Raw genomic sequence first — 19,389 nt, 5'->3', positions numbered from 1 at the left:
TCTCTCAGTTGTTCTGCCACTAATGCTGCTGAGTCGGGAGGTCGGTAAAAGGAGCCAATTATTAACCTAGTTCGGTTGTTGAGTGTAACCTCCACCCATAATAATTCACAGGAACTATCCACTTCTACTTCACCACAGGATAAACTACTGCTAACAGCGACGAACACTCCACCACCGGTTGCATGCAATCTATCCTTTCTAAACACCGTCTGTACCTTTGCAAAAATTTCGGCAGCATTTATCTCTGGCTTAAGCCAGCTTTCTGTACCTATAACGATTTCAGCTTCGGTGCTTTCTATCAGCGCTTGAAGTTCTGGTACTTTACCAACGCAGCTTCGACAGTTGACAATTACAATACTGATTGCTGCTTGGTCCCCGCATGTCCTGACTTTGCCCCGCACCCGTTGAGGCTGTTGCCCTTTCTGTACTTGCCCAAGGCCATCTAACCTAAAAAACCGCCCAGCCCACGCCACACAACCCCTGCTACCCGTGTAGCCGCTTGTTCCGTGTAGTGGACTCCTGACCTATCCAGCGGAACCCGAAACCCCACCACCCTATGGCGCAAGTCGAGGAATCTGCAGCCCACACGGTCGCAGAACCGTCTCAGCCTCTGATTCAGACCCTCCACTCGGCTCTGTACCAAAGGTCCGCAGTCAGTCCTGTCGACGATGCTGCAGATGGTGAGCTCTGCTTTCATCCCGCTAGTGAGACTGGCAGTCTTCACCAAATCAGATAGCCGCCGGAAGCCAGAGAGGATTTCCTCCGATCCATAGCGACACACATCATTGGTGCCGACATGAGCGACCACCTACAGATGGGTGCACCCTGTACCCTTCATGGCATCCGGAAGGACCCTTTCCACATCTGGAATGACTCCCCCCGGTATGCACACGGAGTGCACATTGGTTTTCTTCCCCTCTCTTGCTGCCATTTCCCTAAGGGGCCCCATTACGCGCCTGACGTTGGAGCTCCCAACTACCAGTAAGCCCACCCTCTGCGACTGCCCGGATCTTGCAGACTGAGGGGCAACCTCTGGAACAGGACAAGCAGCCATGTCAGGCCGAAGATCAGTATCAGCCTGAGACAGAGCCTGAAACCGGTTCGTCAGACAAACTGGAGAGGCTTTCCGTTCAGCCCTCCGGAATGTCTTTCGCCCCCTGCCACACCTTGAGACGGCCTCCCACTCTACCACAGGTGAGGGATTAGCCTCAATGCGGGCAGTATCCCAGGCAACCACAGTCGTAGTCCGATCAGGGGATGCGTGGGACGAGCTGGCCGTCCCCGACAAACCCCCATCCGAACCCCCACAGTGATGCCCATTGGCAACAGCCTCAAGCTGTGTGACCGAAGTCAACACTGCCTGAAGCTGGGAGCGAAGGGATGCCAACTCAGCCTGCATCCGAACACAGCAGTTGCAGTCCCTATCCATGCTAAAAACTGTTTTGCGAAGAACGTCTGTACTAATCTACAGAGAGCGCAAATAAATCAACAAAATTTAAACGGTTATTAAAATACAAGATTGCGTAGTAAATGCAGTAATGCTGCTACTTGCGCACTGCTGACACTGCTCAGCGGCGGAAGGAGACTACGCGAATTTACACTATTCAGGTACTAAAACGCGATGCTACACTCTCAAATACTATAATAAGCCCGAAATTTATGAATTAAACAATGCAAGTACCAAAAACACGCAAAGAAATTAAGAATTAAACTATGTAACAAATGAGTGAGCTAGGAGTATACGACTTGCTGCTCAGCTGCTTATCCAACGGCGGCAGGGAGCACACATATGTCCATTTCCAATAATTGTTAGAAACGTGTGCTTTGTTTTCTTTTTTTTCCGTTTAACCAGTCTGAGCCAAGGCAATGTGTGGATGGTAACACTTAGTTATATTTAAAAAACAATTACAATTGATGTTATTGTAGATGTATTGGTTCATACCATACACAGTGCCTTACTTCTGCACATTCACACAATTGTAAGTGTAATTTTTGATAATCAGGCATACATAACACCATCCTCATTGAAACTGTGTGTGTATAGAATGGTATCACAAACTTAATGGGCATTCAGTATAAAAAAGATGGAAAACGCAGAAAACAAATCACAGTCTGAATAATTGTGCTGATAATTCAAGCACAGAAGTGGTGCAGAGCGCAGAGGATTATTTTGGGTGAGTAGTCACAACAGCATCACAATGTAAGGATCTAGATTTGAGTCTCACACTGGCATACTGTTTAAAACTATAAGGAAGTTTCATTACAGTGTGCACTGGTCAGTAGAGTGAAAATTCGCTCTGGCTATATGAAAGTTTTGTTTGACATGATTGAGTTCAGAAAATCTGTAAAAGTAGAGAAGAGCGGAAAGGACAACACTGCGGGAAATATTAATCCCACATTAAAACATAGCAATGTCTTTGACCAAATGCAGCAGGCTTGCAAATGTGGAAGATGATAATACTTCCTCACTGTATTGAGAGATTTAAGAAAAGGTCTCTAAATGAGAACAGTGGATTTACAGTAATGGTCAGAAGTGAATGGGAATGAGTTGAGATGAGAGCATTGTCAAAATCTTTTCTTTTCTCTTCACTTTTTAACTCTGTATTGTTGATGTTTTACGTACTTTTGAAAGAACATGGATGTGATCAGCTTAACTTTATGTGTATCATAATTCAGTTTGATTGTTTGAGCAATAGCACCTGTACCTACCTATATTGATTGTAATAACTTGTATGTCTTCAGTGGGAACTTCTGATATTTCACTACATTACTTTTAACCCCTTTGCAACACTAGCCAATCTTTGGGTACAGGAGATGTAGGAGGCCATATTTCTGAACGACTTGCTTTTATTATAATTTTAATTACTGTAGGCCTAATGCTCGCCTTGTGAAAAAAATCTTAAAATCAGCATAAATCTGTTCACATACATAGTTGGTTAAATGTATTTTGTTAGTGAACTGATTTTGTTTGTATTAAAATTAAATGTTGAATTACTGTCCTCTTTGCCATTGTTTTTTACACGATGCAAAATATTAAAATGTAAAAAAGCTGTTGATGTACAAATTTTTAAATGAGTTATAGTAGCATATTTAAAATGTGGAGATGTCATTAATACATGACATTAGCTTGATTTTGCCACAGATTGTATTTTGTCCAGCATGATTTTGTGATTAGTCAGACTGGGGACATGCAGATTCTGCAGATTTCACTTCCAATTCTCTCTTCATTTCAGTATTTATAATTTTTATATGAAGTTTCAGAATATTCTGAGGCCATCTCTGTAGGAATTTGAAACATTCACTGTTAAATTTAAATTAGGATTGCTCTATGTTCAGGAGGCAGTGCTTTTCAGAACGTAATCACTACTGCAGCAATATTTACTTTTTATTTCACCTGGCAAGATTAGGGCCTTTGGGCCCCCTCTTACTTCTAACCAGAAATCCATAGTGATTCAGCATTATAGTTTGTTTCCTATATGAGCAATATACAGACTGAAGCAAAATTCGCGCACTCGGGTTTCGCAGTGTGACTTCTCACATGCCAGCGACAGAAAAATGTCTCTCACAAAATTTCGTCCAGCGAGTACATCCAACAGAAACAGGACGTTAAAGAGTGGCAATCTGGCAACACTGTAACCATATGTATGCTAAGTACCTCTGTCAGGACGCAATTGTTGTGCTGTACAGTTGGTGCAGTGGGTAGAGTTTTGGATTAGCATGCAGGAGGTCAATGGTTGGATCCTGGGTTGGGGCATATGTTTTTTATTTGGTAAATGTAGTCCAGATGGCGCGGTACCTAGCATCTTAATCGTCAACAACGATTGCAGTGGGTCCTCTAGAAAAAATTTGTACTTACATACTGCAATTGTAGAAATGGAAGATTGGTCAACTTTGAAAGAAGTCCTTTGCACATCGTGAGTGTGAATTTATTCGCATCACTCCATCTTCCTGATGCGAAACCTGTTTCCTTTGTACCTTCCCCCAATGGTCCCGTAGATCAGTACTAAGTATTATTCTTGCCTTGTTCAGGTCTGTTGCAATTCGTTAGGGCCTTAGGTTGTTATTATTATTATTATTATTATTATTATTATTATTGTTATTATTCTATCGATGGGATTGTGGGAACATCATGTCTGTTACCATCAGGGAAACAGTGTAATTCGAAACCGAACATTTCACAATTAGCAGTATCGGGATTAATCATGCGGAACAATTTATTCAGAAGGGTAATACGCGTTAGGTGGAACAGTGCGCAGAGTGTTTATACTGTATGTGCTGTCCACCAGACATGGACTAGTTGCGAGCAGAGTAACGCGCCTGTGGTAGACTCCAATGTACATGCATACACGTATCAAATTTTCTCATTGTAAACCGTAGAGGTTTGTCAGATGTATGACACACACACAAAAGGATGAATATGTGGATATGGTGCTGGTCCTTGGTGCATCTGATAACTGGGCTGGCGTTGCCATTCATGAATGTGCTGCTAGATATCCTCGTCGACACCACCCAGATAAAAATGTGTTTCATCATCTGGAGCTGCACCTTCTGGAGTCAGGTTCTCTCCTTCCACCATTACGTGACAGAAGTCATCCTGGACTCGCCGTACTCCAGCTACTGAGGAAGCTATTCTGGAGGTCGTACACGAAGAACGTCAACGAAGTACACGTAGCGTAGCAAGGCAGCTCTGTGTCTCGCAATGTATGGTCGTTAGTGTGCTGCACGAGCATGGTCTGCACCCCTATCATTATGCTTTCACACAACACATGCATCCTGCATATCACAATCAGCGGATGCAATTCTGTGAATGGTCCCAACAACAACAGGAAGCCAACAATGACTTCACGAACACCATAATATGGTCAGATGAAGCAGCATTCGCTCGTGAGGGTGTCTCTGATATGCACAATGCCCACCATTGGTGAGGGGTTAACCCGCATGTCACCCACGACCTGGGATATCAAGTTTGCTTTGGTATCAACGACTGGGCTGGAATATTGGTGTGTTTGGGCCCCTACATGGTGCCTGACCGGTTGACTGCACAAAGGTATCATGCATTCCTCTCAAACCTGCCTAGTGTACTGGAAGATGTTCCACTAAGCGTTCAGCATAGGATATGGTTCCAACAAGATGATGCACCTCTACACTCTGGAATTAATGTGTGGCAGTATTTGGACAGAACATTTCCAGGGAAGTGGCTCGAACGTGACCAAAATTCCCTGGATTTTTCCTGTGGAGACACCTGAAAGAGCACATTTACTCTACTCTACTGACAAATGTGGAAGAATTGGAACCACATGTTCATGCTGCTCTTGTTACTGTGGACACAGCTTTGCTGCAAAGGGTCCAGATCTGTATGATCTGGCGGGTTGCGCAATGTTTGGAAGAGCAGGGAGGTCGCTTTGAGCATCTGTTGTTCTGAGGACATCATATTGTATTGTGAAGGTCATGCAGTCATTAATATGGACACTATTATTGTCACTGGTTGCTAATGTGAGACATCTGAGTGCTCATATTACATGTAGTATAAATGACAAGTAGATGCGAAAATGTTTTTGTAGTTATTCTGTCCTGTGATAGGTCATTTGTTTCAACGGTCTGTTTCTTATTTGTTTAACCTCATATTTAGTATTTTCACCGTTACAAATTGTTGTAAATTTAGGATACATGTGATCTAAGAAACGGTGTATATTACAGTATGGAATGTCAGAATGAAATTAGCAATGAGAAAAAATGCGCCCCCACCCAGGACCGAACCCTTGACCTCCTGTGTGCTAACCCAAAATTCTGTCCACTGCACCAACTGTACAGCACAGCTGAGATGTGCTGACAAATGTAGTTACTAAACATGTGGTTACAGTGTTGCCAGTTTGACACTCTCTAACGTCCTCTTCCTGCCAGATGGACTAGCCGGAAGAAATTTTGTGAGACATTTTTTTATCACTGGCATGTGAGGAGCCCAAGTGCGCGAATTTCGCTTCAGCCTGTATAGTCATGGTACTACTATTGTTACTTCTACCACCATCACTGCTACCACCACCACCACCATCACCACCACTATGATTATGCCAAAGATCATTTACTTTTTAAAAAAATGGTAATTGGATACCTTTAAGAAAACCGAGCGAGGTGGTGCAGTGGTTAGCACACTGGATTCGCATTCGGGAGGACGACGGTTCAATCCCGCATCCGGCCATCCTGATTTAGGTTTTCCGTGATTTCCCTAAATCGCTCCAGGCAAATGCCGGGATGGTTCCTCTGAAAGGGCACGGCCGACTTCCTTCCCTGTCCTTCCCTAATACGATGAGACCGATGACCTCGCTGTTTGGTCTCTTCCCCCAAAACCAACCAACCAAACTTTAAGAAATACTGGAGGGACTTTCATTAAAATGTCTGTTGATCAACTTTCTGTGTGATATGAGGATGGCCTATGACTTGTTTTGGTTTACTTTAAGACCCACATTTTGTGGTCATCACAATACAAAACAGTCCATTGCCTTCAGATGAGGAATCTGAAAACAGTTTATACATTGCTTGTAAGGTACACTTAAGTCAGGAAACCAGTAGATATAAAAATAACAGTAAGTCAGTTGTATCTCAGATCTCTATCAATCTGTCTTCAGGATGTGCTAATCTCAATTAAACTAAATGGTTGAAGGGATTCACCCAAGCTGTGAAATAAACATGGAAAAGTGATACTGTGATCAGGATCTGACCAGATATTAGGGATGACTCAAAACAAACCCAATGAAGCTAGACTATCTGGCCTGTGGTCATCAACAGCAGAATGCCAAGTATAGACAGAAAAGTAAACAATGGGGAACGCCACTGAGTCCCATGCTGCTGTATGGCAGAAGTTATAGGGTGGCCATGACCACCTGTTGGCTGGCAGAATAGTATTTGATGCCACATCAAAGTGGTGCCAGCACTGTTTCAGCTCCGCTTGGTCGCAAAGATCCTATCCCATGCTCTCTGGGAGACTGTTAAAGTTGCCAGGTGAAGACACCAGATCCCTCTGCTGTCTCCAATGGCCACATGTTGTCGGAAGTGTCCTGGACAAGGTTTTGGAAGGTGAACTGGTGTTGTGGCACTTAAGATCACCGGCTGGTGTGAGGAATTGGGAATGTCTGGCATTATGCTGGAACATGACGATGTGGTCGTTGTTGGCTGTTGCTGCATGAAGATCTCCTTCTTCATGCCTCTGTCCAATAAAATTGCTGCTCATAGTTCAGGCTGTATTTGTAAGATTGTGGGGCTGGAAATGGTGAGCTTTTGGGTTTAGGGTGCACCAGTGGATGTGGTGTAGTTGGTAGATATGTGTGGTGTTGTCTCTTACAATGGCACTCCAAACTTATGTGTTAACTGGTGTGATGTGTAGCTCATGGGTGTTAACTGTTGATGTTAGCCACTGATCCTGGTACGGATATGACTTTTACTCAATATGAATGTGCCCATATTACTGTTGCTGGTGGGTGTCTGCAGTCCCTGGAGCAGTGGGGCCAGGAAATGAAGTGTTTGTAGCTACCTTCCATGAAGGAACTCTGTCGGGCTACAGTCTTAGCTGGGTGTGGTGCTGTACATGCTCAGGAACAGTGTAAATGTTACTGTTGTGATCCTACTGCTTTCAGCATTGGCTTTCTAAATATATGTATCATACACTCTGCTTCATCAGTGGAAGATGGATGAAATGGTGGACTAAGACTGTGTTTTATGCCATTTGATGTACAGAGTTGTTTAAAAGCTGTTGTCATGAATTGGGGACCATTGACTGATATTATAGTTTGATGTAGCCCTTTGATGGCTTGAATCTGGACTAGCACATTTATTGTGGCTTGTTCTGGTGAACACCATGCATACCATATATGGGTATTTAGGGTAAGCAACTACGACTGTTAGTCACATACAGCCTAGAAATAGACTCACGAAGTCCAAATGAATGCGGTCCCGAGGTTTATTGAGGGGGGGGATTGGTGTGGTGTGGTGCTGCCTGATGCAAGGCACAAGCTGTTCAGTTGTGTGTCACAACTCCCATGTCACTGTTTAAGACTGGTCAGTAGGTGCATCATCTCAGTTGGGCTTTCAGTTGTGACATTCCCCATTGCCATCAATGAAGTATTTGTAAAATGTATGGCAGGAATGATGACACTGTGCGTATTTGCTTCAGTGCATGTTAAGAGGACATTGTTTGTGACTGACATATGGTGGTAGATATGGGATAGTATCTGGGGGACCTCATCTGATTCGTGCAACTGTTATGAGAAATCCTTCCTTCGAGTATTTGTCTCCTTCCTGCATCAATGTGTAAACATAAGATTTCCTGCTGGTTAAAGTCCATGTTTGTTTCCATTGAAAGGCTAGATCGAGCATCTGCATTTGCATGATGTGCTGTTGGCTCCTGTTTAATTGCATAGTTGCAGGAGCTTATGAAAAGTACTCAACTTTGGAAACATTGTGCTATTTGTTCCAGAAGACTGGAGTGAGCCAAATACCACTGCCAGTGTGTGTGGGATGTGATTAAATTGCACTGCTTCTACGGTTGCAGGTTCGAATCCTGCCTCGGGCATGGATGTGTGAGATGTCCTTAGGTTAGTTAGGTTTAAGTAGTTCTAAGTCTAGCGGACTGATGACCTCAGATGTTAAGTCCTATAGTGCTTAGAGCCATTTGAATCACTTTTTTTTTTATTAAATTGAAATTAATTCTGAATAGGTAAATACAGAATTTCTCAATAGAAAATACAATTGCCAACATCTTCTTTTCTATATGTGAATAGTTCCAAAATCTTTGGCACATAGCTAATACATTATTCAGTATCATTATCATTCCCATATATCAGTACAGCACCAATGCCAAATGGTGAGACCTTCTTGGCCACAATAAGTGGACATGATTGTAAAAATGATGTAAGAGAAGGGCACTGAGTGCAGCATATACTTTATCTTTGTGGAAGTGCACTCACAGACAACTATCCATCTACAAGGGACACATTCCTTCCGCAACTAGTTCAATGATTGAATAATATGGGCTGCTTGTGGGAGGGACTGCAAATTGATAGCTGTTACATAGTGATCAGTGGACTTGATCCCTTTTTTGTTTAGGAGGTACCTGAGGTATCCCACTTGCTCTTGGAAAAAAAATAACAAAATAACATATGTCTAAGCAGCACTTTAGCCCTTTGTAACATGATGTATTTCCCAAGCATCCCCGATTCATAGTGCTTGTACCGATGATGTCATCTAGACAGTTAGTGCAAGTGGATACAAACATGGATAACTCTTCCAGCTACCTCTGGAAGGTTGCAGGAGCAGGAGAGATCCCAAAAAGCAAGCCCTTGCATTTGTATAAGCCAAAAGGAGTGTTGATAACTGTGTTGTTTTGCAGTGCCTCGTCCGATGGTATTCACAAATATGCCTCGGCAAGGTCGGTCCAAGAATAATAATCTCCTCCAACAAGCTTTGAGAGTTGGTTTCCTAGACGTGATGTATGATAGGATTTTACTTGTGCCTGGGCATTGATTGTTAATTTAAAATCTCCGCAAAGTGGGACCAAGCTATACTAGCGCCTGAACATTAAGTGTTGATTTAAAATCTCCACATAGGTGGATGACACCATTAAGTTTTGTGACTACTACCATGAGCATAGCTCAAGTGCTTGTTTTATGTGGTTCAATCAGTAGAGACAGTAAAGTTCCTGCTTAATAGCTGCCCATAATGAAACTGGAATGGGCAATGCTTGGCAGAAATAGGACAGAGTTTCTGGTCACAAGAAGATACAAGTCTGGAAATCTGTGGTGCACCCCAGGCCAGATTTGAATAAGGATTAAATGAGGCACAGAGGTAGTCAAGATCCTGGAAGGCAACTCTATCAAAGAAGGCCTGAACGTTGTCATTGGTAGAGAATCAAAATAATGAGAAGGAATCCAGACTGAAAATGTTTCTGGCTGAGTGACTGTTGACAACAAATTGTGATATCAGCCATGTGACCTTATTATAGACCTAAAGTGCGCTTCATTTATGACGGCGGCCAAGTTTAGGTTTGTTCTGCACATCTGACGTCACAAAACACAGTCAGCCAGTGAACAGAGAAAGACATTGCCAGAGCTCGACTGCAGTGCAGATCACGGACGAGTGGCTTCAGTTTTAGAAACGTTCAGTCATAAATAAAGTAATTGAACAAAAGCAATGTCTTGATAGCAGACTTTCTTTTATAGAAAGTTTGGAAAAAGCATTCTTTATACCAATTGCTTCATATTCTATTAATTAATTAAACCAAACAAGCAATAAGCCTCCTAATTCAGGCGATAGCAAGGAAAGGTGTTTGTATCATTCTCACAAACCGCTTTTTCGCAATAAAGAACAGCGGTAATTGTTTATTTCCTATTGTACGGCGATGAAACGTGAATAATTCATAGTCACACCAACAGTGTTTGTCGGTATTTTGCGTGACGTTTAGAGTCCTTCAGGAGCACATTAAAATGACGAGCTGCGTGAGCAAAATGGTTAAGGTGTTTGTCTCCTGAGAGGAAGGTTCAGAGTTCATACCTTGTTCAATGCTTGATATTTTGTTTATTTAAAAACAATATTGAAGTGTCTTACTAATGAATTTTATTCGTTTGAATGTAATTTTTTGAAATGTCTAGTTCTTTGTCTTTTCATTATAATCATAATAAGTTTTCGGTTTTTCTAATTTTGTCCTCCAATATTTCTTTTCACAGCAATTAAAAACAATGAAAAGGCGCACATACAATATTCATTTTATCTATTTTGTTTATGTATCTTCTCTTCCGCAGTCGTGTTTTACTATTCATATTGAAATATATTCTTTGTGACAGTATTAAAAGTATTATAAGTATTATTTAGAGCAGAATTTTGGCTCATACGTTGCCGAGTTACTTGATAGTCTGACACAATTCTTTGCTTCGCTGCTTTGGCAACATCATCATATTCAATGTTTTCGTCAACTGATCTATGTTTTGGCAAGTATTTGCTGTCCGTTGTGACAAACACAAATTTTTTGCGCATTGCGCCTCACTGACAATATATTTTAGTTTCTATGTTTTATTACGTCCACAATTCAGTTTTGTGCACTTTGCCAATTTTAATCAGAACTTTTTAGGAAAAAGCAAAATGACTCTAGTATAAATAAAACTTTTGTTACAGTCGCAAAAGACGGAATATTTCTCAATATTACATACGACACCAATCTGGTGCTTAAATGAAATGAGATATTGTTATACAGTAAATTTTATATGAAATTTAGGTATATTGTCCACATTTCGTTCTCAACATTGTGGCAGCTAAAATCGACTGTACGGAAAGTATATACTATGGACTTTTACCTCTTTTTAACTCTTCAAAATTTCATGCAATGGTTTACTACATTTAATGCTGCACAATAACTGCGTTGAACATTGAAACAAAATTAAGTCATTTATGGGGGTGGGGTATCAGTCAAGAAGATGTGTAAAAATCAAATTTTTGGGCCAAATAGTTTTTGTGAAATCGAATGATAAGTGTGTCAAAGCAGTCGGAACACCACGTGTCTGCACAGGCGAGCAGCAGTGATGACAAAATCGTGCACAGCGCGGAATGCGGGGAGCGCGTCTCTGTAGCAGCGAAAGGGTTAATGTGGCCGTGGTGGCTTTGCTTCATAAACTGCGCGCTCCCACTTAAACGTAAGTTTGCGAACTATGCTATACTATAGCGCTACTTCTCTTGGCGCGTGCGTTGTTTGCAATTGGCAACGCAGCAATCTCCCGCGTCTGGGTGGGCATGCGCGAGCCGCCAAGATAAGAGAATTCAACTATAGACTATTGCGAATTTATCCTGGAGGGCTTTGAACTGTGATCATATGCTATCAATGTAGAAAAGAATGGAACTAATTCTGGGGAGGTTTACCAAGTAAACTTTGTCTCCTGTGTCCACCTGGAGAAAGATGTCATTGTTTGCGTTTGTGGTATATATGAACAGCTTGTTAGCTAAGAATTGAATGGGGAACTATTGCCTGAAGTTGCATGCACCATTCCTTGATGCATGCAGAGGACTAGATCTGATTGTCCTGATGGTTTACAGCAGACCGTTGGGAGATGTTCATCTTTTCCACAACAGGCACAGTGCTCCCAGTGATCTGGACACTCAGCACATGCATGTGCTTGGAAGCAGTCAGGGCATGATGGGAGTCCCCACTGCAGATGGCAGTGGGATAAGACTGGCTATTCAGAGATCATTGATACATCTAACATTGATTGTGAATCCCATAGACCTTGTCTTGGAAGTGGTTTATGGGTATTTCCTGGCCCTGGAGCACTGTGTGGCATGTGGACTGCTGCTACTTGCAGTCAGGTCATGACATGCTAGTTTGCTGGCTATGCGATTTTCAAAGAGTGGACCTTCCAATCCAGAGTTGCATAGTTTGGAGTGTGGCATGTGTAGTTGTGGCTCTGGAGCCAATTGGACAATTAAAGAGTTGGCATATGAAGTTTTGAATAGGGGTTGTGGCAGTGTGATGTAATAAATAGTGTGTAAGGTGAAATATATATTGTAGTAGAATATGATCAAAAATTAACAGTAAAATTTTATCTTTAGAAAAATACTATCTGTGACTTACAGAAGTAATTGTTTCAAAACAAACACGTATTCTTTATCTAAAGTACATTAATGTAGACAGTTTTGAGCTAGTGACACACCAGTAGCTATTCGGGGCTACATTTCATAATTTGTGAAATTAATTTAAGTAAATGGAAAGTGGCTTACATTAAAAACATTTAAATCATTGGACCAGTATGTGAACAGTGTACTGATATGTTGAGTTTTAGTGTGTCTTTTTAACAGGTGTTGTGCCCAGTGTGCCGAGAACCAATCACATATGACATGGACCTGCTTTCTTCTGCCCCACCTCCTATGGATGTAGAAAATGCGAGGCAATTTGAATTGAGTGATGATCTTCGTAGCCTACAGCAGCAGATGGCATCACTATTTAGTTATCAGAAACAGCGAGGTGGAATTATTGATCCAGAAGCTGAAGAATCAAAACTTGTTTTGGTGACAGAAACACCGGAGGTAAATCTAGACAAGAAGCTGTTCATAGCTGCTTTGTGTGTGTGTGTGTGTGTGTGTGTGTGTGTGTGTGTGTGTGTGTGTGTGTGTGTTTTGCATAGTAGTGAAGATAAACAAGTGCTCATATCTTTCAAGGTGCACTTTTTAGAGAACATGTTTATTTGACATTTTACTTCAAATAAGCATTCCTTCAGATAATATCCCTGAATACTGACCACTCCTGGGACACCATGTATTTTCAAATTATCCTCTCTCTGCTGCCACCTCCCTCCCGCCCCCCTCTACCCCGTCCCCCCTACCCTTGATCCCCTCTGTTCTTTCATCCTTCTCCTCTTCATTCATCCTTCAGTTTCAAAGTTATTGAATGAATAACAATTCCACAGGCATGGACTCTACATTGTTTTGATCTGTTATTTAGGCACAGATTTTTAAATTTAAGGTATGAGTCTTCATTTTTTGTGTAATATGCAATTGTATACATTATGTTTTATTGTCACACTACATATGGCCTGCTGAAGCAAAGTTCCACTTTCACGCGCTACTGACTTGCCCTTAGAAAACATTTTAGTACAGGAGTCCTTTTGTAGCACTTTTTGCAAGGTGTAAATCTTAAAAGTCAAAACCGTGATCTCTTTGAACTTTTATATTGATTACAAAACTTAATACTTAAAAGTATAAATTGAAAGAGACCTTGAAAAAATTTTTGTATAGCTTTCTTGTACCATAACTCAGTAAAAATATTTCCTGGTTTTTGTTTTCCACAAAATTAAAGCAATTGCTGCTTGTATAGTAAGTGCAGACACATCTAACTGGCCAGAAGATCATCATCATAGGAGCCATAAAAAGGCATTCGTGGAAAGGGAAAGAAAGGTGTATGAGGAAGTATTGGGAGTCAAAGGGTAGGAAAGAAAAAACAAGGAAGGATGATTAAGATTTTTATAAAAGGAATGGACTAGCAGCAGAACACCTGGTTTAAGAAGAAGGAATGTCATAAGGCAACATGGTACAGCTATGATGTGTTGATTAAATCTGAGGTTGACTGCATAATAAGTGATCAAGACATTATGTACAGTCACAGATGTCATCTTTCATAGCCCTAGGTAGTTATCACCATCATTTAGTAATGAGAGATGGATTAGTGAGGAAAAGGGGCATCAAGCTAAGAAAGTAAGATAAGAAAGTGTAGGTGAAAGAAAAGAAATGCAAAGAAGATTTTCAGAAAATAGTAATGAGCAAAATACCAAGAAATGAAATGCTGTTATAAGAAGAGGACTGAGGAGGGTTCAAACCAACAATGGTCAAATTGGCAGAAAAAGTGTGCAGATGAACCAGTGGTTGGAAAGATGGAAAGAAACATTGAAGTGTAAAGATTGAGTTGCAAAGGAAAACAAAGTATTTTGTATATGGTTTTAAGAGAAACAGAGGAAGCAAGAAAAGAATACACTGAGAAGAAAATGGTTAAAAGATTGGTAGTGGGACAGAAAAAGAAATTAATGAAAGAGTGGGCAAAAATGGTGGAAGAGAACAGTGAGGGAAGTGAGGTACCCAGTGGAACGGTTAAGGCTAAGAAGAAGGGATGTTGGATAATGTCAGGATTATCTATAAAGAAGGAATAAAAGTTGACAAAGTACAGAAAATCAGAGACGTGGAAAGAATATTTTGAAGAGTTGCTAAACTACAAGGTAAATGTAATGGAACAGGCAAATGAGGAGCATGGGGACATAAAGGGTGTCAAGATAGACCTAACGTGGACAGAATTAGAGGAAGTGATAAAGACCATGAAAGAAGGAAAAGAGCCTGGACTGGATGAATAAGTGTGGAATGTGAGAGTAGCTGTCACTGTTGGAGTATATGGAATGAAGGGAGGACATCTGAAGACTGGAAAAAGGGAACCATTGTTTCATTTTTGAGAAGGGTTGCAAGAAAATCTCAGAATTATAGAGAAGTTAATTTTGATGTGCCATGCAGCCAAGGTATTTAATAAGATGCTAGAAAAGAAAGTACAGAAGATAATAGGAGGAGGACTGTATGGATTTAGACCATTAAGGTCGACAAGTGATCCAATTTTTGGTGTAAGGCAGCTCCAGGAGAGAAACTATGGTAATGATTTAATAATGGTATTCCAGGACATTGAGATGGTGTATGATAGTGTGAAAAGAAGCAAGCTCTCCACAACATGGTAGTCCAACCTTAGGCCAATCCCAATCCCTTGCCACAGTAATCATATTACTGTGGAAGTCCCAGATGCAGGGCCTGCCAAATCTATTCACCCAGCAATTCCTATTCCAGTCCTGTCTTTGTGTTCCAGCTCAGCTTTTTATACTGGTACGGCTAACAACTAGTTATCCATCAGCATGAATGGCCAAACTGTGACCAAGAGCAAAGTGGAGCACCCTGTTGCACAACATGCAGCTGAACATAGAATGCTTTATTTCAGCGGCTGCTTCACAACCTGGGCCATCTGGATTCTTCCCTCCACCACTAGCTTTTCTGGACTGCTGAGATGGGAGTTATTCTTAAAACGCTTCCTCTGTTCCCGAAATCATCCCAGCCTTAACCTACAATAACATGTTGTTCCCACACCCTTTTCCCCTTTTCTGCTCGTCTCCTTTTGGTTCCTTTCTTCCCTTTCCTCCCTCACCCACAGCTTCCTGAAGCTGCACAGGGTAGCCTTGTCTGCTGCCTCTAGCTCCTGCATGCTCTGCCAGGCAGCACTGTTTCCTCTTCCCTGTTGTGTACATTGCTATCCCTCCCCCTTCCCCACTTCACTGCTACTTATTTCAATAAGTCTGGCCTGAACAGCCAGAGATAGTGGTCATGTGTATGCAAAGTGTGCTTGATTGTGTGAATGTTTGTGTGTTTCATTTTCCGATGAAGGCTTTGGCCATAAGCTTAAAATGGAACAGTCTTTTCATTGTGCCTGTCTGCAACTCAATGTGTCATCTATACGGTGAGTAGCAATCTATCCTTTCCCTGATTGTTGAAAAACAGACTTTAATTTTTTAAGTATAAGTGACAATCAAAAACTTCCCATTTGAGGACATTGCTACTGCTTATATGCAACATAGAAGTGTACACATTCCACTTTTAGCCTGCCCATGCTTGCCTGTTACCAGGCAGGCAAGCTGCCGCACGTAAGCTGGAGAACAGGCAGGCTGCTATACTCCCATCCAAGTCAAGCTATGCCCAACCCAAGCAGGCTAAGGGAATCTTGCTTGCCTGCCCATCTTCCCACTGTGCTACGCTACATTGCAGTCTGTTCTGTACATTTACATTGTAGTGCTATGAGTAGCGTTCGGAAGTTGATGAAAAGTTCCTTTTCATTGTATTTTGGGATTATTTATTCATTTCAAAGTGAATGGTTTTCACTGCAGCTTCACCCTCTTTTGACCAGTGCTGACTGTTCTCAATTCGAACCATCGTCAGGTCGCCTCTAATATAAGTGTTTTCTGTAGTAAGCAGAACCATCACGGAAAGTCGAAACCTTTGGTACCTATCAACTTGAAGATGTTTATCATACTGCAACGGCAACTAAAGTAAGCTTTTGGGAGTCTTTTTTTCTGTAACCTTAGTGCATTTCAGCCAAATATGACCCCAGTTATACTAATTTTAATTTCTTTTTCTTGGATGTGTATTTTGAGTTCACTGAATTCAGTGGCCAAAATAGTGCATTCTAAATTCCCCAAATGTCTTGTAGCTAATGCAAAGTTCATTTTTCATATTATGTTAATCTAAAAAGTACATGTCTGAAAGAAGAAGAAAGTATGTTATATACCACTAGAATATGGTTTGCAATACCCTCTGAGAGCCATATTTTTTTCCTATTTCAGTCAATGTTTGCCCTAAATGTAGAAATCCTGTGTACTGCTAAATGGCCTGAAGTCCTTAGCACACATTTCCACACACCTGTCAGACACTAAGTCTTTGTCATCATTCAGAATGTTTATGGAGGGACAAAACTGATTGTCAAATTTATGAACATATTCTAATATACTATAGGTTCCTGAACAACTATTTGTAGCTTTTTACACAATTTGCATTGCGAGACACCTACCGATTTATGTGAAGCTGCTTCTTAAACATATGAAACCTTCTTCCCTGCTGGACTTGGGCTCTGTTTAGTGACTGGTATATGTTTCCCAATTCTTAATTTCTCCTCTGTCTCCTTCAGTATGGTTTGTTCATTTTGGTGCTTCCATCATCATGATAATGAGCCGCATTGAAACTACCTACACGAGCATATACCTGTCTGGTCTGTAGTCACATTGGATTGATAGCATAATCTGTTGTCAGATGCAGCAGGCAGAGCAGATCCAATGAAACTTGCCAGGCTTGTGGCAACCCAAGTTGGCCTGCATTAGTACTCATGAACTCTTTGTGCCTCACTGTGGCAGGTTGAGCTGTTTTAATGGTAACAGTGGAAATAGAGGCAGGCAGGCTAGAAGGAGAATTTTTACACCTCTGATGCAACACGGCATGTCTCTGAGGCAAGGGACTAGTGTGGCATTCGTATCTTCCTGACATTGGGTAAATGCGGAAACTTGAACTATGGTGATGTTATTACCAAATGCTTACAAACAAGAACAACATGCTGTTATTCTTTTCTTGCTGGCAACGGACAAACACTGGTAGGCATCTGTCATAGACTGTAGAATGTGTGTGGGGCAACACATCTGTCGAAAACAACCAGTGTGGAATGTTGTGCACCAAGGAGTGCTGCTGCTTCATGATAATGTATATCCCTATATCACAAATGTCGTAATACAGAAGTTACACCGACTGAAGTGGGAGACACTTGAGCACCTGTCCTATAGTTCTGATCTCTCATCTTGTGCTTATCACACCTTTGGTCCCTTCAGAAAGGCCATGAAGGGTTGACAATTCCTGTCGGCTGAGGGTGCGCAGCAGGTGGCTATGGGTAGCAAGTGGTTACGGGTTTCTTCAGACAGAAGAACGCAGTGTTTTACCAAACAGGTATCTTCAACCTGGTGCATTGGTGGGGTGATTACCACAGTGCTCATGGCAATTGAAATACCAATTCTGGACTGTACTACCTTTGAAAGCAAAATTTTTAACCGCTTCTTATACTTTGATGTGGGACTTCTTTTAGTTGATCATAGAAGAAAGTGCATTCTGAGCACTTGGCTTCCTAGTTCTGAATAGGCTGAAATCGGGGGACCCAACAGTAAGTAGAATCTTAAACCCATCCTATGACAGAGCAGTTCCTGCTCCATCACAGGTGCTAACAGCAACTCCTCTGCAGAAAAGTGCTGTAAGCGTAATAAAGTGTAGATTTAATATGTGATGGAGGCAGAACTAGATTGCTTGGTAGTATATATACTGCGTAGAACTTGTTTGCTCTTTTCACTGCACCTTCTTCTATTAGCACCCAGGAAAAAGTTTATAGAGTGTACATGTATTCGTAGACTGAACTAAAATGGTGGACATTTTTGCTCAATGCTTGTCTGTGTGTGAACTTACAGAGTGAGGACACTGCTGGATCCAGTATACCACAACAACCACTCCCACGGTTAGCTCCTGTTGTGCCACCAGGGAGTAGGGATTGGAGGAGGGGCCAGGGTATGAGGAGCAGGGCTGCCTTTAGGGGACGCAGAGGCTCTTCACGTGGTAAACCACCTCAACAGGCTGCTACATCTAGATGACGTTGGCTGATTAAAGGCAGCAGCATAAATAAAATAAATGGAAAGAGAAAAAGAGCACATGGACAGCTTTAAATGATCACTTTTTCACACAGGAGTTCAGGAGATATAAGTTCCTTGTTGTTCTGTATGTGTTTCTCCTGTATTACAATGCTGAGATTATTTATATGAGCTTATTTTACACTGATTTGTACATAGATGTATTTATGTTTCTTGTTTGTATAGAAAATTTGCAATGTAGAACCCAAACTTCAAATTTTTGTTCTTTGAACATGAGGCAGCTAAATTATTATTATAATTATAAATAATACTCTTTGTATGATATTAAACATATGTGTTTACTTTGTGAAATAAATTGTGAATTGCTAATGTGTTATAACAAAGTTGGTCAGTGTGCATTTAGTAAGTCTGCATGCTTTTGTGACCATTGTTATAGAAGATTTTACCTTCAGTGTGTGTCTGTCCTTTCTTCTTCTGGGTCTCATAACCACTTCCTCAAAGAGATACAAGGCAAAATCATGGAATTTGACTGTATGTTATATGGCCTGCTCTTCAGGTTTCCTTAGTTTGTTATTTAGAAGCATGTGATTATTTCTGTGAATTATGTGTGGACCTAAGAGAGGTCTCTAGAGATTACTATAGGCGGAGCACATTGAATTACCAAGAAATCATGCAT

The 19,389-nt window shown here is 41.3% G+C and overlaps 1 protein-coding gene across 1 annotated transcript in view; it reads left to right on the top strand.

Annotated features, from left to right (window-relative positions):
* Window positions 1–19,014, top strand: part of LOC126467381 (E3 ubiquitin-protein ligase RNF25) — a 50,663-nt gene extending 31,649 nt beyond the window's left edge. Inside the window, exons 5-6 of the mRNA XM_050096458.1 lie at window positions 12,829–13,056; window positions 18,537–19,014. Coding sequence (XP_049952415.1) covers window positions 12,829–13,056; window positions 18,537–18,716 — 408 coding nt within the window. The 3' untranslated portion in view covers window positions 18,717–19,014. The remainder of the gene's footprint in view (window positions 1–12,828; window positions 13,057–18,536) is intronic.
* Window positions 19,015–19,389: the final 375 nt, after the last annotated feature.

The sequence above is a fragment of the Schistocerca serialis genome, chromosome 1 (assembly GCF_023864345.2).
Source record: "Schistocerca serialis cubense isolate TAMUIC-IGC-003099 chromosome 1, iqSchSeri2.2, whole genome shotgun sequence".
NCBI classification, from domain to species: domain Eukaryota; kingdom Metazoa; phylum Arthropoda; class Insecta; order Orthoptera; family Acrididae; genus Schistocerca; species Schistocerca serialis.
Note: the sequence above shows the minus strand (reverse complement) of the source record. Positions and strands in the feature narration are given on the sequence as shown.